Source organism: Exophiala spinifera (genome assembly GCF_000836115.1).
Source record: "Exophiala spinifera strain CBS 89968 unplaced genomic scaffold supercont1.3, whole genome shotgun sequence".
NCBI lineage: Eukaryota > Fungi > Ascomycota > Eurotiomycetes > Chaetothyriales > Herpotrichiellaceae > Exophiala > Exophiala spinifera.
Genome location: NW_015622515.1, coordinates 1,573,633 through 1,594,286, shown reverse-complemented (window position 1 = coordinate 1,594,286; position 20,654 = coordinate 1,573,633). Strand labels below are relative to the sequence as shown.

At 51.9% G+C, this 20,654-nt stretch overlaps 8 protein-coding genes across 8 annotated transcripts; 4 read left to right on the top strand and 4 right to left on the bottom strand.

Moving 5' to 3' along the window:
• Nucleotides 1–69: 69 nt before the first annotated feature.
• On the bottom strand, nucleotides 70–1,181 carry PV08_04316 (uncharacterized protein; the record flags this gene model as incomplete). The annotated part of the gene is made up of 2 exons (XM_016378664.1): nucleotides 70–807; nucleotides 894–1,181. 2 exons carry the CDS (start codon nucleotides 1,179–1,181, stop codon nucleotides 70–72), a joined length of 1,026 nt encoding a protein of 341 aa, XP_016237341.1.
• Nucleotides 1,182–4,739: 3,558 nt separating this feature from the next.
• Nucleotides 4,740–7,574, top strand: PV08_04315 (uncharacterized protein; the record flags this gene model as incomplete). The annotated part of the gene is made up of 1 exon (XM_016378663.1): nucleotides 4,740–7,574. One exon carries the CDS (start codon nucleotides 4,740–4,742, stop codon nucleotides 7,572–7,574), a length of 2,835 nt encoding a protein of 944 aa, XP_016237340.1.
• A 788-nt stretch (nucleotides 7,575–8,362) lies between these two features.
• Nucleotides 8,363–10,734, bottom strand: PV08_04314 (uncharacterized protein; the record flags this gene model as incomplete). The annotated part of the gene is made up of 3 exons (XM_016378662.1): nucleotides 8,363–9,700; nucleotides 9,896–10,351; nucleotides 10,396–10,734. 3 exons carry the CDS (start codon nucleotides 10,732–10,734, stop codon nucleotides 8,363–8,365), a joined length of 2,133 nt encoding a protein of 710 aa, XP_016237339.1.
• A 2,119-nt stretch (nucleotides 10,735–12,853) lies between these two features.
• PV08_04313 (uncharacterized protein) lies at nucleotides 12,854–13,402 on the top strand (the record flags this gene model as incomplete). Its single annotated transcript, XM_016378661.1, has 2 exons — nucleotides 12,854–13,059; nucleotides 13,198–13,402. 2 exons carry the CDS (start codon nucleotides 12,854–12,856, stop codon nucleotides 13,400–13,402), a joined length of 411 nt encoding a protein of 136 aa, XP_016237338.1.
• Nucleotides 13,403–13,771: 369 nt separating this feature from the next.
• PV08_04312 (uncharacterized protein) lies at nucleotides 13,772–15,955 on the bottom strand (the record flags this gene model as incomplete). The annotated part of the gene is made up of 4 exons (XM_016378660.1): nucleotides 13,772–15,371; nucleotides 15,421–15,493; nucleotides 15,550–15,769; nucleotides 15,821–15,955. The coding sequence occupies 4 exons, from the start codon at nucleotides 15,953–15,955 to the stop codon at nucleotides 13,772–13,774; spliced, it is 2,028 nt and encodes a 675-aa protein (XP_016237337.1).
• Nucleotides 15,956–17,570: 1,615 nt separating this feature from the next.
• Nucleotides 17,571–18,212, top strand: PV08_04311 (uncharacterized protein; the record flags this gene model as incomplete). Its single annotated transcript, XM_016378659.1, has 1 exon — nucleotides 17,571–18,212. One exon carries the CDS (start codon nucleotides 17,571–17,573, stop codon nucleotides 18,210–18,212), a length of 642 nt encoding a protein of 213 aa, XP_016237336.1.
• A 291-nt stretch (nucleotides 18,213–18,503) lies between these two features.
• On the bottom strand, nucleotides 18,504–18,884 carry PV08_04310 (uncharacterized protein; the record flags this gene model as incomplete). Its single annotated transcript, XM_016378658.1, has 1 exon — nucleotides 18,504–18,884. One exon carries the CDS (start codon nucleotides 18,882–18,884, stop codon nucleotides 18,504–18,506), a length of 381 nt encoding a protein of 126 aa, XP_016237335.1.
• A 571-nt stretch (nucleotides 18,885–19,455) lies between these two features.
• On the top strand, nucleotides 19,456–20,460 carry PV08_04309 (uncharacterized protein; the record flags this gene model as incomplete). Its single annotated transcript, XM_016378657.1, has 3 exons — nucleotides 19,456–19,524; nucleotides 19,574–19,756; nucleotides 19,813–20,460. The coding sequence occupies 3 exons, from the start codon at nucleotides 19,456–19,458 to the stop codon at nucleotides 20,458–20,460; spliced, it is 900 nt and encodes a 299-aa protein (XP_016237334.1).
• Between the last annotated feature and the right edge of the window lie 194 nt (nucleotides 20,461–20,654).

Genomic DNA, 20,654 nt, shown 5'->3' with positions numbered 1-20,654 from the left:
GGGGGGGGGGGGGGGGGGGGGGGGGGTTTGTCTATCTAGAGAAGGTGCCTGCCACTTTGTTGATGATACCTATAACGGCAGTAAACTACCCATCAGAAACCCGCCCATCCACAACAATCCCCAGGTAGGTTGTGCCAGAGCTCTCAAGATCGCAGGACCAGGACAGGCGCCCGAAGCACCCCAGGCGACGCCGAACAGGGCAGCACCGATCATAAAACGCAACGTGATACTGCTCAGGGCAGTTGTCGGCAACTCGTAGCGTCTGTTGTACTTTGGAGGCACACTGCATTCAGGGCTCGGTGGTTTCGCGCACGCCACATTCCACCAGACGATGTTCGGGATGATGGCAAAGATGCCCACGAACCCCAAAGACGGGTCCCAGCCGCTGATGTCCAGCGGTCCAAATGAGACAGAGAAGAAGGACAGCACCTTGACTGGATCAGCGAACCCGGACACCAGCAGGCCCAGACCAAACGTGAACCCGACGAGAAGTCGACTGGCAAGACCCGCGACTTCGCTGTTCTTGGTGACGGACAGTACGAGGCTTGGAAGCAGATGAAGGCTGGCTACTGTTGCTGAAATCGCGAGAGCGACATTGATGACGAAGTCTGAGCTCGGGTAGACTGGCGTGTAGCATTCCACCCCTGCGGGACAATTCGCGGACGCTTTGGCCGTGGCTGATGGCGTTAGTTGAAAGTGGTGTGTGGTATAAGCGGCGACCACGAAAGTGAGCGTTGCAACCAACGATCGGGCTGAGAGGCGGCTCACGCCACACAGCATATGTCCTGAAGTGCAGCCGTTGCAGTTCTACGAGTGGTATGGTGAGTCAAATTTTCTTTGGGGTACGAGTCATTCGAAGGAGGGGCGGATGGTGCACTGTTTTGCAGGCGTACCTTTGTTCCATAGCCTGTCAATATCCCAAGTCCGATGATCCACAGGGAATCGTTCCAGTCGTGCTTAGGAACCTCATAGTTTGGAATGAGCGTTGGAAATATTGATTTCGTAGCGAACACACTCAGCGCCATCCCGGCGATGAAGGCCACATTTTTTGATGTTGGGCTGGTAAGGATCCCCCGGAGCTGGCCGGAAGCTCCAAGAACGCACCCATTGTTGAACAGAAGGGTGGTCGACGCTTGTTGCAGGAGAACTGCTCCGAGAGCAGACTCGATGGGAGTGAACATGGAGGTGATCGGATGGACTCAAAATTCAAGCCTGATGAGAAATCCTGTGAATGTTGAATATTGGTAGAAGGAATTTCAAATGTACGTAGATGGCATTTTGTGGGTCGATCGGGGAACAACCATCCTCGGGGTTCTAGAAACTTAAACTTTGGATACCACCTCGAGAGGCCGAATTCACAGGTGCCACTGTTTGTTCCCTTCACTAGGCTTCTTCGAAGCCACCATGAAGCTAGTGCAAATGGGAGTGTCGATTATCGTGTCCGAGGCATAAAAAGCTGGCTGGAGATGTGTTTAAACAGCACGAAGGCAGCCATGGACGACCTGATCTCTGTGATAGGAAACCTGGCTCTGACTTCGTGGATTATCTGCTCCTTGGCTGGTCGTCATTAAAGAGGTGCACACGACAAACTGAGACCTTGACTTGGTCGACGCTGGAGCACAGCAGAAGCTTCCATTGCTCAACACCTTCACCTGCCTCATGTTCGTTAAAGACTGTATGCTGTCACACAAATGTAAACGTCAAATCCCGCCAAAGGCAGTCAGGATCAGTGAGTCAACCTGATGAAATCATCCCTAGATCGGTATAGAGGGAGTATTTCGGCCCTCTTTGTCAGCGAGGCTATGCAGAAGCATCATAGTAACATTTCTGTGGTGTCGAAAAGGTTCCGACTGAGCCTTGGTTCTAGATCAATCAGGTGGCCGTTGTTCTCGCTTCACTGGAAAACATGGGAGATAGACACCAATCGACAGATAGGGAGCATCTTGCACCTAATACAGCAAAGAGATACCCATACTTATCTGCCACCTCTGACACGATCCTATATTTTGAAGGAATACGTAGATCTTAACGGTGAGTAATCTACAACTCTTTCACATATTCTTACCTCAAAATTGGTGCTGGTATGGGCACAGGGCTGAGCTGCGAAGCTTGCAGTGCTTAGCGATGAAAGCAGTAGGACGTAACGACGCGGTTACGACGCGGTAGCGGCGACCGAAACTAGACGTTGAAAGAGCGTTTTGGAAGCGTAAGTATTTGCAGTTGTCAGGAACGGCTGTCGACGCTAGACTTCCATCCGACATGGGAATAGCCGTGGGTCAGCCTTGAAGGTACCTGAAGGTGGGCTTCTTGCGAGGCAAAGAGCTTCCCTTCGAGGTGGCAACCAAGGATCAAGTCGAGGCTGGGCTACTTGTCCATAAAGTCGGCCTTGGGGTGGATACAGCAAGAGGCCGGCACTGTACTCCCTACATGGTCTCAACTCAACTATCCTGGATCAAGTCTTCTGGGTGACAGACTCTTGTCACACCGATTGACCAGCTGGCACTGGCCCTCCGTTGGACACTTTGGGCATCGGCGATCGAAAAAGCGGGTAGCCAGATGACTGGTGTAACGGGAGCAATCTAGACCAGAGCGATCTCAAGTCCAGCTTACCGTTCTGCAGATAGGTTTCAAGCGTTACTCGTTGTTGTGCCAGCCATCCAAGAAAAGTACAGTAGTAACCCCTAGACAACCCAAAAGTCCACACCATGCTGGAATTATCCAGGGTGGAGGAACACTATCCATATCTGGCTCGTCATGCAGGATCTTCTCTAGGAACTTGACACAAACTTATTTCTCAAATTTGTTCCTGGATGAGGAGGTGGGGAAGGCAGCCGAATCACAGCCTGCGAACAGTCCATAACTGCAGCAAGGAGAGACGAGGTTTTGGTAGATGTGGAATTCAAGCTCCCGAGCTGGTAGTGAGCGACGTTCTTGTCATCTCCACCTTCTGCAGCTAGACAAGAAGGGTCCAGGCTGATAAGTTAGTAGAGATGAGAAAGCAGAAGGACGTGAAGACCGTCCTCCTGTATGAAGTCGTGGTGGCTGTAGTCTCGACGCAGGAAAAGAAGTGGCCACCGGGTCTTTAGCCCGCGACAAGATCCTGGGACCTCGAATCAACTGCTGCTCCGTACCTCCCAGGAGATTCAGCCGTGGTAGAGCAAGCCACGATTCTCTTCTAGCGACCTCAAGAAGAAGCTGTAGACGTGATCCTAGGGAAGGAGGGGCGGATTCTGCTTTGGGCTAATGCAGGCGCTAAGAGACGGCACATTCTGGAGACCTTTGAAGGATGGTCGTATGGACAGTTTGCCGGACCAAGCGTGCTAACAACAGGGAAGGGAGAAAGCAGGATGCCGATGTTGGGTGTTTTCCGCATCATCCAGTTCAAGCGCGATGGGTCATACTCGTACAAGAGCAGATTGCAAAAGTGCTGTCCTAAGCGACGGTGGCTCAAGTCGAATTGCACATACGCACCGGTGCCTCATCGCTGCCGATCACGTCCAAGGTGACACAACTGAAGTGACATTGGAGCAGTGAAGCAATAATGTGGAAAGCACGTATTCCCAAGAAACGCGAGTTGGTGTGTTGTATGGGGTCCCTCAATCGATCGGTCCATTGGGTCCGTCAATTTATCCCTCGCACTCTGTACACGTCTTTGGAGGCTTCCAGACTCTTCATGTGCAGAATTTAGAACAGCACAAGACCCGAGCTTATCGCAAATCTTTCCTCTCGGTCTTGTAGTTGTACCCACGGCGGAAAATTAGCTGGAAAATCCAACCCAGCTACGAGAGGTGGTGCGGGCGCCTCGTGAAGCTGTCATATGGACGGTGGATCTACACTTGACAGCCGGCAGCAGCAGGGACAGATGATTTGCGGCCAGGATCTGAGGCGAGAGATGAACCTTGCCCTAGTTAGGGCCTGACGAAAAGTCGTCGCGGCGAGAGTCGAACTAGAGTCAGGGGCCGGTGGAGCCGCATGTCCTCGGCGAGTTCCCCCATTTGGGCTGCAACAGGACCCAGTCTCCCGGTGCTCAAGCTACGACTTGACGATTCTCGCGTATTGGCCCACAGGTTTGTGCGATCCCCCCGGAGCCAGCCCCAAAGTCGCTCGATGATGGTCAAATGCATGGCTCTTGATCGGGAGATGTGCCCATGTTCCCTTTCTGGCCCTAACGGGCAGAAATGAGACCTGAAGACCCCAACCATCGCCCACCCAGGGATGTACCTTGGAGGCTGATTAGAATTCACGTAAAGCCACACTAAAGCGACTAGGAACTCTTTGAGAGAATCACTGATCGCTCATTCACTGGGTTATCGTCCTACTACACACGGCTCGTAGGCACGGCCGAGACGGCTTCGCAACCTCCAATGCTTCACCGTCTCCTGTGCTATCCGGAACCAACCGTCGACCCCGCTGCCGTTCAGGGCAAAGCCTCCGTCTGGATCAGAACGTGGTCGCAACTTTCAGACGCACAAGCCAGGACCGGGGTCCCAGATGTCGATGTAGGACAAACCAGACAAGTCTCTCCCTTGGCTGTGGGAGGAGGGGGACAAAGATAAAAATATGTAGACCCGTTCGACGATTGTCTCACCTGCGACCTAGACTCCTCGTCGAGTTCTCTCTGCTCTTCTCTTCGGGCTTGGGACTCTTCTTCTTGTGCGACAAGTAAACGCTCCCGCGCGTGCGCAGGACCACGAGATCATCCTTCCCTCGTCGGCTCCCACTGCATACTCACCACCGTCATGGCGCCGAAGAAGGGTAAAGAAACGCTCCTCGAGCTCTGTACCATGGCAACCAACGTGGGAAACAGCATCTCTGTACGAATGCTGGAGTATCTCGGTACCGTCAAACACCAGCCCCATGGATTCAAGGAGCTCGCCTGCGACTTCCTCGATGTCTCCCGCATCCTGTGGTCCATTGAAGCGGGTCTGAATGAAGCTGGGAGGTCTCAAACCAAGTTCCCGCAGGATATGACCCAGGAGCTAGACAAGAAGTTCCGGCAAACCAACGACGACTTCATCGTCCTGAACCAGATGCTGACCAAGTTTCTGGAATACGAAAGAAAGGGACGCCTCGGTCGATTCCAGAGAGGGTTGCATAGCATGTTCTCGGATGATGAAATCCACAAGCTGAGAGAGTCTCTGGGGAGGAGCCGAGATGCTCTCAGGATGAGCGCTTTGGTGTTTCGGTGGTCGCTGGGAGATGCAAAGGCAGATGCCTCCGTCGGCATTGGATACACAGGTCTTGCTGCTGTCCTCGAGCGCATGAATCCTGGCAAGGTCCCGTCCATCAACACGTCAACTCTACCCGCCGAGCCACCGATTCATACTCCGACGCCGCAGACGCCGCCTCCTTCACAGGTCCCCGACCGCCTGCCGCCTCTGCCACAGATCTCGACTGTCAGCGACAGGCACGCGAACTACTCACTCTTTCCACGACTTGACGAGGACATAAACGCACTGGTCAGCCACCACATCGAACCGCGAACGAGCTCGCTCGACCACCGGAATGGTGATGCACATAGCATCCACAACAGCATCCATCGGCACGGGGATGACCACAGTATTCATCGCAACGGTGACGCCCGTAGTATCAAGGCTCTCCCCAGCATTCGATCCAGTAAATACACTACAGCCTCAACGATGAGAGACCTCGGGCCACATTCAAGTGTAGAAACTGCACCTACGGATGTCACGCTCGATGACCGCCTCTCTGTCAAGACTGCCGATTCTTTTACGCAGATCGAAGATATGATTTCTGAGATTGAGTTCAACGACAAGCAATCGCAAAAGGTCGTCCGCATCAAGGCGGATCCCTCTACCGTTCCACGATGGACTCCTAAACAAAACAGTGGGTCCAGCTCGCCAGCACTGAAGACTGCTCTCATCAGTGCAATTCAACAGAGAAAGCACAAAATGATTGAACAGTTACTCGACTGTGGTGTTCCCCCCAATAGCGGGATGGATCTCAACGTACTTCGCGAAGCTGTTCTTAACCGCGATGCCGAAAGTGTTCGCCTCCTACTCCTGTTTGGCGCTGACCCTAACAGCGTTGATAAATCCGCCTCTACGGCACTCATGGCTGCTATCGAGACCTCCTTTATCGAGGGGACGAAGCTGCTCCTGAAGTATGCGGCAGATCCCAACCTACCAGCAGGGCCCAGGAACGAAACGCCCCTAGCAGTTGCCGTGGCCGAGACCAAAGTCGAGCTGGTTCAACTACTGCTCACGTACGGGGCCAATGCAAACATGAGCACTTCTGACGGCAACACTCTGCTCGATATGGCGGTCACAAAGACCTCGCCTCGACGCCTGACTGAGCTTCTTCTCATCTACGGTTCCGATGCCAACGGCAAAAGCAACCGTGGTGAAACGCCACTCTTTGTTGCCATCCAAGCAGGCCGCCTCGACCTGATGCAACTTCTCTTGGACCACGGCGCAGACCCGAACCTCCCAGGGCCCAAACACCCTCTCTGGCCAGCGACATACTTCCCCAAGGGCCTTCAACTCCTGCTTTCTCGCGGTGCTACGTTCAAGCGGTGCCCGGGCATTCTCGAACTGGCCACCTCGATCAACAACATCGAGTCCGTCACGACCCTTATCCGCGCCGGTGTCGACATCAACGCCAAAAAGGACGGCACCTACACGCCACTCTGCACGGCGATTCGAGACAACCGCACTGAACTCGTCTCCCTCCTCCTTGCATCGGGAGCTGACCCCAACGAGCCGGCGGCCGAATACCCGGCGTTCAAGTGCGTGACGCACCACCGCACGCACCTCCTCCCTCAGCTTGTCGCTGCTGGCTCGGACCTCCACAAGCCAAAGGGCATAATCGAGAAAGCCGTGGCGCACAACAACAAAGACGCGCTGATGTACCTACTGGAGCAAGGCGTCAGTGCCAACGACCGTACCCCCGAAGGCTACACGGCACTCACCACGGCGATCCGAGAGGCCAAGGCCGACTTTGTGGACATTCTACTCGCGCACGACGCCGACCCAGGTATCCGAGGCCAGGACTGGCCCATCTGCATGGCGGTGAAGCAGCCTGCCATCCTGAAGAAACTGCTACCCAAGGTGCACAACCCGCGCGCCGTCAAGGGCGTGATGGAAATGGCCGTTGGCGCCAACGAACTCGAGAGCGTCAAGCTCCTCCTCGCGGCCGGCGTGAGCGTCGAGGACAAGAACGGCGGCGTCTTTTCACCCCTGACCACGGCCATCCGCGAAGGCCACAAGGAGATCGTCAAGTACCTGCTCGACGAGGCCGGCGCCGACGTCAACGCCCCCGGGGAGCATCTGCCCATCATCAAGGCCATTCGTCGGTTCCGCGGCGACACCGAGATCATCGAGATGCTCCTTGCGCGAGGTGCCGACATCAACTTGATGTACCGCGGGTGGAACGCCATCTTGCAGGCCGTCGAGAATGGCGACGCCACTGTCCTTCAAACCCTGGTGGAGCATGGAGGCACCGTTGATCTCGACGCCAAAGACGAATCCGGAAGGACCGTGGTGGAGATTGTCGAGGAGCGAGGTTGGGACGAGGCCGTTACGATTTTACTTGGGAGCAAGGAGCAGAAGTAGCAAGACGAAGTCAAGAAGTGAATGGAGCGAGGGAGGACTGATGAAGAAATTTCGAGAACAGTGAAACGTTGTCTTTTTTTTTTGTTGTCCCTATTATATATCTTGTCTTTATGTCGTCGACGACACAGTTTCATATGTTGCTAGCGAGGCCTGGTTTCGTGGCGGGTGGATGAATAGGTGGGTGGCTTACTCTGAATACTTGTACCTGGCTGTAGTTTTACTCGAGAAGGAAAAACCTAATTATCAATTACGATTTAATCCTTGAGTGTGGTCGGTGGTCGCTTTATCCTGAACTTTAACTGAGCCTTTAGCTGACGGTCACTGAACACTCCCAGAGTTAGTTAGGACACCGAGGGCGGCATCGGGCCCCCTAATATGTAATCGGCTAAACCTGTCTCTTAGCTAGGCATCCGGTGCAAGGGGGGGAGGCGGGTTGAGAAATCCGGCAGACTCCCCCTGCCTATACATTGTGGTCCCGAAACTTCCATGTAGCTTTGGGCTGGTCCTCCGGCAGGGTGAGCGATTGAATGCTTCGTTGTAGATTCGTTGGAGAACCAACAGCTTCCCGACTGGAACGAACCTAGAGAAGACCTTGCAAATTGGCAGATTGACTCCAGCAACACCTAAATTAACTACTATACCACTGCTCCATCCATATCCCATTGACCCCAAAAACATCGTAGAAATTCCACGAGCACAAATTTCAAGAGCACTCACGCACATATCCTGAGACACAGTCACATAACCTGACCAGTGTCTATACTTCCCGGTGAGCTTTAAAACACTTGCTATTTATCTCCCGTCACAGTACCAGAAAGTGCACCTTCCTCTACCCGGTGTCGTATCGATAGCAATTTGGCCACCAGATCCATGCCGGCAGGATGACGCAACAAGAATATGGCTGCAAGTCGATACTTTTCGTATAGGGATAAAACACACAGAGTAGTGACCAAGCGATCCAAGCTGATGACTCTCATAGACATAAGCACCACTGGCAACGAACAGACGTAAGCGCCCTGTAAGAAGTCACCCCAAGTACCGACATAGTTGATAAGATCGAAATGCTTGAAATGCTTGGGACGAATTTCCTCAAAAAATTCGAGGACGAACTTCCACTCGCTTATCAAGTCGCTGAAAAAGGAGTCATGAGGAAGGGAGCGGCAGGGAGCGATTTGAGCAACGATGTCATCAGTGAGAAGACCGACGAACAATCTGATCCCAGCCCAGCTCCGTCTGGCTTTTTGGAGCAATTCCGAGGGCCGGGTAGTATTATCGCTGATGCAGCAGCATACCAACCCCAAAGTATTGTAAAGATCACCTGCAGTCAATCCGGGAAGTGATGGGTAGTTGCGACTCTTCCACCATGAAAGGGGAACCAGCGCCATGTAATCGTTTGGGCTCCCTAGGTCGCGTAAGCCTGAAAATCTCGCAAATGCTTGGTAGGAATTGAGATCACTCTCATCGGGAAGAAAATGACAATGCGTCAACCTTGTGTTAATCTTTTGAAGGACAAACCAATCGCTTGAACCAGGGTTGTGATATCCAGAATTTTCGAGGCTGGGGCCGATGAGTCGCAAGGTTTCAGTCAGGTATCGTTCTAGAAATTGATAAGCGTCATGCGCTTTGCGGTCAAGGGCATTCTCGTGTATTGATAAATGTATCATAGAGCCTAGCAGAAGCATCGCGAAGATAACTGTACTTTCGCTGAGAGATTCTCTTCCGGAACTTCCACAATTTGGAAAGCTCTGGCCACGAACAACCCTGTCGATAATCTTCAACAGACAGGAGCTAGAATGGGATCTGCATGCGCGCACGAAGGATTCTTGTTCAGGTGCCAGCAACCGGAGGTAGTCCGGTTTTGCAAGGAGCAACGATGACATGGCGAATGTTGCTGGAGCTTGAAACCCGCTTTCAGTGAGACAGCGGCGCCAAAAAATCGAAAGATTGGAAGTCTCATCGCTTGCAGCAAGATTCGTAATAGCCTGAAGGAGATTCCAGGTTTCCAAGGTTGGCTCTTCAAAACCCCAAAAAGAATTTTCGAAGCAGGAGTAGACGTCAAATGCCACAGAGCGACGCTTTTGACCAGGGGTTTTAGATTTCAAGAAATCTGAAATGGCGCCAGTATTCTGTTTAGTTAGCCCTATCCTTCGGTGAAGTTCAATTACACTGACCAGGGCAAAGACGTTGAAGCTTTCAATATCTGCTCGTACACAATCTATTTCAATATTTCTTTTAATATCTGACGAGCATGGTTCGCAGGGTGACCCTAGAGTGCACTAGCTACCTCAGCTAATGGACTATGCAATTTGGTTATAACTCACCTTTCTGTGTCTGTAGATACACCGTATGCATTGACCTCTGGAGTTCCTCAGCGACAGAATATTTTTGTGGTCGCGACGTCTGGGTGTCTTCGGTTGGTCGAGGCTGTATCTCTGGTAACTGAGCCCCAGAAGCTTGTCTGTCTCGGTCGGCTTGCGGGGTGCAGCTTTTGGGACGAACTTGGTGGGATTTTGCGCCTGGGTGTTTGATCGGTTTGCTCTCTGTTGGCCTCTTGGTTGCGGTTCTGACGATGCTGAATCTGTCAACGTCAATTGTTGGGGTTCGGTAGAAAGTTGGCTACCTCCAAGCAATTTTTGATTCGAGTGAAGATCGCATCCAGCGGAATTTTCAGAACCACGAACTTCTTGGCTCAATGGCTCCTGAGGTATTGTGAAGGACTCGTTGATTTCAGAGATGTCCTGGACGAGTGGATGTGATAAGGTGTCACCAGAAGTAACCTAGATGTTGAGCAGTTACTCCAGATTCCATTGGCAAGACTTACTGTATTCCCCCCGAAAGTGTTGATGCTGCATGAGTCCTCGTTATTGACGCCAAACCATACGTCGAGCGTAAAGGTATCGTCAAAACCAAATCCGACCTCCAAAGATCCTAACTGAGTCGATGCTGTCCCGCTGTTCAAGGCTTCTTTGTTGTCTGAGGTATTGACAAGGCCTCCAACGTTGGCATTCGTCGGTTGCATTTCCGCAGGATCTTCTTCAACGACATCCTGTTGGGACGGGAGAAGGTCCGAGTCTGAGATGAATAGCGGTGAATTGAGCCATTGGTCCCATTCCTCTGCGACGGGTCCATTATCATGATCGGGTTGCACGCTTTGGTCCATTCACTGAAACTAAGAGGGGATTATGAGAGGCGGTAGTGCGCATTCGTAGAGAAAAGATGTGGAAAGTAGAATTTGCTTCATGTTAAGTCGGTCAAGGAATCCTTTATTTACGTCAGCCACTGCGTCGACTCTTAACCTGAAGAGGTAATACGATAAATCAAGGCCTGGCAAAAGGGGCCGAGCTAACTACATTGGGGAATGCGATAAAATATACGTGCATCGCACGTGATGACTTACACTAATTCTAGTAGGGAAATGCGATGAATCTAGACATGAACAGAATAGAATCTGTAGTCAGGAGTATATCTCAGAGCTGCTGCAGTTCCTCCTCCTGCCTGGGAATGATGTTTGCAATTGGTATCTGGCTTGACAAGTAGAAGCGCAATGCCGCTCGCCAGCACAAACTCCGTGATGCAAAGAGAGTCAAACGAAAATGCCGAGAATGGCTGGACCCGAAGTGACTTGCTTTCCTTGATCCAAGTCATCATTGCTCTTTGCATGTTGGCGCTGGAGTCAAGGAGGTTGATTCAGAGTTGGAGGGGACAAGCTGTAAGTGTTCGACTTCGTCATGTTTTACTGAGGCTGAGAGATAAGCGATATTGCAAGAAGACAGATAGCCGCCTCTGTGCAAGACACAATGAGAGACTCCGCCGCAGCGCTACCGCGTAAACAAAACGGAGGCGGTCCGACAAACTTTTGACTGCGTATATCTTACTCTGGCCTTGAGTAACGTTATGGTTATCACGGATCATAACGTAAGTCAAGCCGAGAGAACCATATCGAGCCATAGCCCTTACCATTTCCGAGGGCATTTGAATATTGGGCATACTTCCTATATGTGTTGAAGAAGAAACAAGTTCAGGGTGTTAGGAGCGGCGCACCTTCGAGTTGCTTTGGGGAAAACATGGGATGTCGCAGTCAGGAGATGCGACCAAGCTCAGATAGTGCGGAATTGGAAGGCTCCCGTTGTCCAAATTAATGCATTCAGAGCTTGGGGGAGAGGAATAAGGGAGTCTTGAGAGAAGAGGGGCCGAATTGGGATCCCTCTGCGTCTCAAACAAGTCCTGCAGTCTAAAGTGGATGAAAGTGGATGAAAGTTGATGGCGTGAGTGACCAGGGGGAAAGGACTACGAGTGTCAGGCGAAACTCCGGGAGTACTCCAGGCTCTAAGGGATCTCGTTCAGGAGGGCATGGGCAGGCTGAGCAGCTCCCTAAGTTCCCTTGAGTCGAGGGCGGAGAGCCTAACCTGGCTCCTTTTCGCGGAACTACCATAACTGTGCGTGTTACGCAGTAGGTTACCTCAGTACTTACTTGGTAAAGTTTTCCTGTCTACCCTGAACATCCGATCGTCTTCTCCACAATCCTTAAAGTTTGACTAGTATATACCTGAAAGTAATGGTTGTCATTGTCGGTGGTGGTGGTGTTGTTGTTGTCGCTTTTGTTTGTCCAAGCACAAGTTGGTGGGACCCGAGGCTGAGGCGGAAAGGGGTTAGCTATCTAGGTGCCGAAAGTCATATCGTACTTCAAACTCCGGATACTTGGTTCGAATCTGTCACTGAGAACTTACCTCTTATAACTCAATTCTTGTACCTAGGGACGACCGTACGAAAAAGCTAGGTAGAGAATCAGTGGCAAAGGAACGTCACCTTAAGAATAGACCCTTAGATTTTAAACTTCCATGCATCCCTGACCCTCTCGGTGTCTAGATCCGGGGACTCCAAGCTCCAGATCCACAATGAGGTAAACGACAGAGTCATGACGAGCATTGACGACCGACTGACTGTGATGATTGATCGATTGAGTGGTCGCTGTTTAAACTCACTCCGCACGAGTAAAAAAGAGGTGTGCAAAGACCCTACCTACGTGTCCGATTCCTCTTCCCTTCCCTTCCTTTGCAAATATGCTACAGTGTATAGGTAGAAAAGGACTCGACGACCACCTGAACTAATAAGAAGTCCTGTCACTACTACGAACACTACACCACCTCACACCGCACCACTGCATCCATCACTAGGCACTACAATAACAACAACAACAAGACTACAGTACCATCCCCACTACTCGTACTACTACAAATCCCAAAAAGATGCAATCGACAACGGCGAGAATGACAACGAGGATGGCATCTGTACTCCGTCGCTCACTACCGACGCCGGCACCGGCACAGGGACAAGGACAAGCACGACTTCTCCGAACCGTCGAGACACCACAACGCCATGTCCAACCACGCCGGCCTCTACAATACACACCGATCCGAACATACGGCGATAAAGCTGAAGCGTCGTCCTCGACGCCGGCACACGATCCGCTCGCCAGAATACCACTGTGAGTGATCTTGCATACATCCCTCCCCCCGAGAAGTGTACCCCAGGAAGAATTGCCCACCTCGTTATCTACCTCGTTAGAAGAACATCCATCAGACTACTGGTACCTGTCCCTAACCATTACCTCCGCCACGTGTAGATACATCCTGGGAGCCGCGGCAGTCTTTTTCCCGTTCTACTACTATGTCCATTCCGGCAAGCCGCCCAGGTCGGAACAGGCGACGGTCGAACAGCTGCGGAGGGAGCGCGGCACGGAGCACGAGTACCGAGACCCGAGAGACACTCCGATCAAGACGCTCGAGCGGAAGAAGAAGGCTGAGGAAATCAAGTCCTCCAAAAACTAAGGTGAACACACCAAATGTTCGGCTTAGTCCAGCACAGCACAGCAGATCCCAGTATCACTCAGCCTTGTTGCCAAAAGTTACAAGACCACCATGCATGATGAGCCGAATCATCAATCAACACACATTCGGAACGAGGCTGTTGAGATGACTACCTTGCGGGTGGATTAGCATGAAACAAAAATGTTAGGGGCTTGTAGGACCCAAGAATAGGGACGGACTTTTTTCATATCGTTGCGCTGGTGTCATTCATGGACATGAACATAACATGCCACATATGTGTGGGTTGGCATCATTATTCGAGATCGTTAAAACCAAGATTTAAAAAAATACCATGGAATTCCATCCACTTCAACACCCCCCCACAATCACTCACAAGCCTGTCGTTGCCATGACGGTCACAACAACCAGTACCCACATACCCACGCTAACACTCATACCAATCAATGTCGCACTGCCGTTGTCTTGAGTACCACTGGAAGAACCATTGCCCCCAGTGCCAGTGCCGTTGCCGTTACCACTGTCATTGCCACTTCCGTTGCCCGCAGCCACCAGACCAGGAAACTGACCCAGCGTGTAATTGTCCACGAGGATATACTTCGAAATCAACGCCGACCCGTCAATGATACTCTGGAGTTGCTCGTCGTTGCAGCTGGCGCTCGAAGCGAGTGTGTAGCAAACAACCTCGCTGGTTTCGTGCGGAACATCCTTGACCGACCAAGTGTCGGACAATCCTGTCGTCGCAAACGAGTCATTCTTGGCCGTGTCTTCCTTGCCCGTCGCAATGTCGAGATTGAAGAGCGCGCGGCGAAAGATCTCATACGCCGTCTCAGGCTGGTACGCAGGTACTTCGTGACCGGCCTGGAAGACGCGAGAGAAGCTGAAGTTCCCAAACTGCCGGACCAAACCGCCAACATAGCTCGAGTTGACGCTGATGTTCGCATACCCCGCGGCCGCAAAGTCGGAGGTGTGCGAATAGTTGACGGCCAGCGACACTGCTTCCCCTCCGATCCAATTGCACGCGTAGTCACGGTCGCCGTACACCAAAGCAACCTTGATTCCGTTGTCGATCAAGTACGAGAGATCTTCCAGGTAACCGCCGCGGGGATAGTCTCCGGTATCCTGAAATGCATAGTACGGGGTATTACCTCCCGGATTGGTGTAATTGACGGGAACTCCCAGCGCGGCCTGCACATGCGGCTGGTTGAGATAACCGATGTAGTAATTCGGTGGAAACGGATCAGGGTCAATGGCTGCAATGTCATAGTAATTTCGTCCCGAATAGTCGACATAGGGACCTTCGATGTCCCAGGTGGCATCGTTGGCGGCTGAGCAAGCATCGTTCACTGTCGCATTGTTGCCCTGGTTTTCAGGGTCTCCCTCGGCAGCTAGAGCTCTGCACGTCTCGATAAGTTCTCGTACACCGCCAGGTTCCGTGAAGCTTTTCAGGGCTGCGTCGTAGATACTCTGGTTGATCGCTTTGATGCCGTAGGTATTGTTGAATGCCATCTCAGGATAGCTAGGTTCTTGAATAAGGGTATCGATACATCCGTTGATGATGCCGAGGGTATCGAGGTGAATCTCGTATGTTTCCCCTACGTCGGCCCAAGTGCCGTTTGCGATTTTCTGGTTCTGCTCTTCGAAGAATGCAGCAAATGCCGGCCCATAATGGCCACCGTAGCTTTCCGTCCAGATGCTGACCCGGTCATCGTTAGGCTTGTAGTCAGGGAACGTCTGAAACCAGACTTGAGCCATATGCCACAGGGCTCTCGCGGCGTTGGTGGTTCCGTTGGCGCTTGAGTTTAACAGTTGCGACGGGAAGGTTCCCACAAGAAACGTGTTGTTCTGCTCAGGAACTACGGTAGTAAAGTCATCCACAACGACATCGCCACTGGGATCAAGAAGGTCTTGCGTGCCGTTGACAAGAATGTCGTAGCTTAACCCCACCTGATTGGGTTGATCGATATAAAGCCTGGACATGTTCAGCTATGAGGAGTGACACTAGAGAAAATGCCACCCACATGTTCACCTCATTGTTCCAAGAGTACGGATTTAGGGTCGTCGAGTTGGAGTCATAGTTGATATTGCAAGGTCCTGGAACAAGGATGAGCATGATATTCACAGGCAGGGAGATGCTACCTTGAACATACCATTTTCCTGCAACAGACCGATCATCGACGAACTCCCTGGGCCACCATTCATCCATATCGACAATGGCGCATTTGCTGGATCCTTCCTTGATTCGAAGAACCAGAAAAAGGTGTTTATGGTGTAATTCTGGAAGATCCCCAGGTCGTCGAGGATACCTGGTGGCAAGTGTACGTAGCCTGCATATGATTTGACGCCAGGGGTCGTCTCGCAAATTCCCGGCTAGAATGTATCATCTCAGTGGAGCTGCCCGTTGTTTGTCGGGGTACATACCTCTTTGAACGAAATAGACACTCCATCCTGGATCTTTGACTTGACGACTGTAACCCCTTCAGGCGTTGGTGGAAAGAATTGAGCAGAACTTAATGCTGCCAGGGTCAGTAACGAAAAGTCGAGGGACAACCTCATGTTGTCTCATGGAAGGAATAAGATGGGGGCGAGAAGTCAAAGGCCGCCGGAGCGCCAGGGAGGGCAAAATGCAGTATTTGTGCCTGTGTCGACCTTATCTCGACCCTTGATCCGGGGCTCTCGCAAGCGAGGCGGCGAGTTGCGATGAATGGCGATCCTACCATACCATCAACTGTAACTTAGTTACTCCTCTGCATGCTCCACAGCATATCTTGTGCTAAGCTTAGAGGTAACACTGGACTGCCCCCGCTAAGACGCGGTGGGCGATCAGTCTCATCTCATCCCGTCGCTTGCCGGTGGTTGGACGTAGTATTCTCGCTAAGCAGAGCGTCGTCCAGGCAGGTCGGAGAGGCCGTTTGCTGCCTGGGGCTGGGACTGGCACACATTATTGCTTCAGCCATGTGGTCAACAAGGTGGTGGGCTCTTATCGGAGGCGTACAGTAGAAGCTTCATCTCGCTGCGAGGACACAATTAAAATTTAAACTATGCAGTCAAGAAAAGAAGGTGGTATCAGCCCCAAAGCTTGTGAAATGCTAGCAATCTTGGCTTGAAATGCTGGGCTCACTACTCTGTACCTGTGTAATAAATAATACGTAGAGGATCCGAGGATACCGACCTCCTACCTGGGTGTTGTACCTATGTAGACACCTTCAACTACATCCCACCTTCAGGAATTGTTTACACCCCTGCATCCCCAGCTATTTCTGGATCTGGACCGCGATTTCTGGAAACATCCTGAACCGAGCCTCGCACTTCACCCAGCATTCTCATGCTGGTGTGCATGAGATCAATCATCTCCTTAAAATGCCGATGATGTTTCCTGTGATTAAGAGAGGGCTGTCGCTGCAGGACATGACATCTTGACAAGGCGTACAGTATGCGAACTCATTCTCTTGAACGTGCGTGTATGAGGATGGCAGTTCTTCGTGATGGACTCCGTAATGATGATAGAGTCGTCGTGAGAGGAGGTAGAACTGCGCATTATGAGGATACGAGGGCAGAAAGATGGATCCAGCCACTGAGTAGACCATACTCGTCAGGCTGAGTAGCTGGACTCGAACATTGGTAACTAATACATTACGACGCCCTCAGCCTCATAAGCCTGGCTGTTACCATGGCGTGGCGGTCAGAATGCCATCATTGCACTTGTCGCGCGCATCCTTCACCATCTCGTCTGGCAGGGAGACTCAAACCATTCAGTTCCATCTCTTTGGCAACGCTACAGGGTTAGAAATGCACGGTAGTTACATGCAATGCATGTCTCCCAACAAAGGAATACAATTAACACCCATTCTCATCAGGCAGTCATGTTCGTTGGTCACAGAGGCGCGGCACAATACGCACAAAGTCTCAGCACATGCATACAAAGAGACACCCCCGGATCATAAGGGGGTTGCAGATGACGGCCAAGGCAGCAATCAACAACAAAAAGGCAAACATGCAGACAAGCAAGCTGCTCCCTCTTGAATAAATAGACTTACTCCTGCCTCCTGCCTCTACCTCCTTTCCATCATAGCACAGCAATCTCTGATTCTCACGGGACAGCACAATCAACATCAGCAACCAGAAATCTCCATCTCCATTCTCGGAATCAATCAGAACACACTTGAGCAAAATGTGCGGTCCACCTGAAGAAAGCATTCGACAGAGCCTCAAAGACATCTTCCAAACTGAAGACATCATACGGGCAATCATCGCCGGCCGCAGCCTAGAAGAAGTCAGCAGCACCTTCGGCATTCCAGCATGGCAAATCACCCTCCGCATCGCCAACTTCGGCTCTCAGGCTGTTCAGCTCGCCGCATTCCGCTGTGCTGAGCCCATCGGCGGCGCCTGCGAGATCCACTGTACTAATGTAATCTCATTTACCGAAAGACAGAGCAAGGTGGTTGCCATGGAGGCGATGGCGGGAATGATGACCGGTATGGAGTATCCATGGGCGTTGTTGATGGCGGAATGCAACTGCGCAAGAGCCATCGCTGAGTCCGACGAAGACGAGAGCAGTACCGGCGATGGCAGCGTTGGAGATCGGGGATTGTTTGCAAAGAGCCAGAAGGCAGCCAAGGAAGATGGGGCAAATGGTGCGAAGGATGAAGGGAAAGCCAAGGGGAAGACGGTCACTGGTGAAGCTGGCGTCAAGAAAGGCGGTGCTCATGCTGGAACTGCTGCTGAAGGAAAGAAATCACCCATCCTGGTCCTGAACTTTCCACCAACAGGCAAAGCTCGTCCCGTCAAGCACACTCATGCCCCGCCAGCCTGAGCTTGACAATCACCCAGCAGAGAAACAGGGCGTTGAGTCGCATGCAGAGTGTGCTCGGCTCACTACGTGATGGCGAAAGAAGAATTTGACGAAGCCAGGAGATGAAAAACCGGAGCCAGGGACGTGTCTTATGTGTTCTATGTGTTCATCATAGAGTCTGAAGGTTCAATCAGAATCAAAAATACTTGATCAAGCTGTTCGTTTCTCGCCCATATTGTACGCCGTATGTAAATGCACGCAAGCAGTCACGTCAGTGTAGTCGTCCGTGGTAGAGTAGAGGTGCCAGCTCAGTCAAGTAGTGGACTTTCGCCGACTGAACGCCTTCATCAGTCTGTTTGAGGTGCTTTCTTTAGCCGGTGCATCCACCGCTCGACTTCCTCCACGAACAGTACCCAATCGAGCGGCAGTGGCTCTTTGAGGTGCTAGGCCCTTGTCGCTTTGCTTGCCCAGAATCTCGTTGGTTGTCTTTCTACCGTAGAACCCAAGCATTTGCTCGTTAGATTGATGGTACTTTTTCTCTTCCGCCCATTCCATCAGGGCCTGTAGGTAGGCTTCTCGGGATGGAAAGCCACGATAGCCTTGGTCTGCAACGAGTGTATCGATCGAAGACGCAGAGAAGACGCTTGCAGGGCGAGAGGGTCGAGGAGGTGGGATGGATCTGATGGAAGACATGTTGGTCGGGACGGTCCTCTGGAAGACATTGAACAGTGAGTGCCGTTGTTCCTGCGCTTGTCAATGGCCCAAGAAGCTGGTATGCACTGAGGGCCCTTCTCCTCCGCAGTACTTTGTGTACGGCAGAGCAATAACTCGGATAGTGCATTCCGAGATGCTTGGCATGTCACGTGCAGAAGTGGTGCTATCTCGGATCCAGCTCTTCCAGCTTCACGCGAGGCACAAAAGGCACGCCACTGGTCAGTCCACGCTCGGTTCCTCAGATCATCCGGAGCAAATCTCATGTTCCTCTTTCGCGCCCCTTGAAGCTTGAAGCCCCGAGTGATGCCACCGCCTCATCTGACCAATTAGACCTTCCCAACCAACCCACCGCCAATCAAAGAAAAGTCCCTGACCGTCTATCGCATCTTGAATTTATTCTTCCCTTTCCGCTGCCTACGAACCCTACTTTTCGACCTACGACCTACGAGCTTCAGCTTTTGAGTACATTCTTTTTCCGGAGGCCGAAACACACACTCTCTCATTGCAAGGTCGATAAGGTTGGGTTGGACCGTCTTTGCCGGCAACATGTATGCCTTCCGGCTTCTCCTATCGCGTAGATCTTGCCGTTGCTAACAACATCCGCCTCCAGGAATTCTACGTACGCCGCCCCCGTCACCTATGGCGACTACTTCAACGACATTTCACAGTATAATGTCCACCTCAACGTATTCGAAAAGGCCTGGGCAGCATGGTACGCCTATATGCAGAACGACGTCCTCGCCACCGGTATCATGTCTTTCGCTATGCACGAAATCGTCTACTTCGGCCGGTGTATCCCGTTCATGATCATGGACAAGATCCCTTACTTCCGCAGATATAAGATCCAGGGCGTAAGTTGCATACCCATACCGCAGACACGAGCACGGAGCTGATATAATGACAATAGCAAAAAATGCCAACTCTTTCCGAACAATGGAAATGCGCCAAACTCGTCCTCCTCTCGCATTTCACCGTCGAGTTGCCACAAATCTGGCTCTTCCACCCAATGGCCCAATACTTTGGCCTCTCGACCTCAGTACCCTTCCCTCACTGGACCAAGATGGCATGGCAGATTGCTTTGTTCTTCGTCCTCGAAGACGCCTGGCACTATTGGTTTCATCGACTATTACACACCCCTCGCCTGTACAAGATGATTCACAAGCTGCACCACCAATACAGCGCACCTTTCGGTCTCGCCGCTGAATATGCTTCCCCCATCGAGACCATGATCCTTGCTTTCGGCACTGTCGGCATTCCCATCGTCTTCTGCGCCATCTTCAAGGATCTCCACATCATGACCATGTACCTCTGGATTATCGGCCGCCTGTTCCAGGCAATCGATGCTCACTCCGGGTACGAGTTCCCCTGGAGCTTGCACCACTTCCTGCCCTTCTGGGCCGGTGCCGACCACCACGATGTCCACCACGAGAAGTTCCTCGGAAACTATGCCAGTTCATTCCGCTGGTGGGACGCTATGATGGACACCGAGGCCGGAAGTGCTTCAGCCCCGAAGACACGAGAAAAGAAGGCCGCTGTTGCTAAAAAGGTTGAATAGATCTGCTTTGCCACAAGCCAAGCAATGAGTCTTTGGTGATTCTGTCATAGACGGAGCTCTTCGACCAGCTTCGTTGTACATATATGGTCGACACATAAGAAATGCCAAAGAGCGCGTCAAATATGGTTGCATGGGATGGCGTTCTGGGGGGTGCATTCGGACTGAGGACTCGAGACCGGGTTTTGGCATAGCGG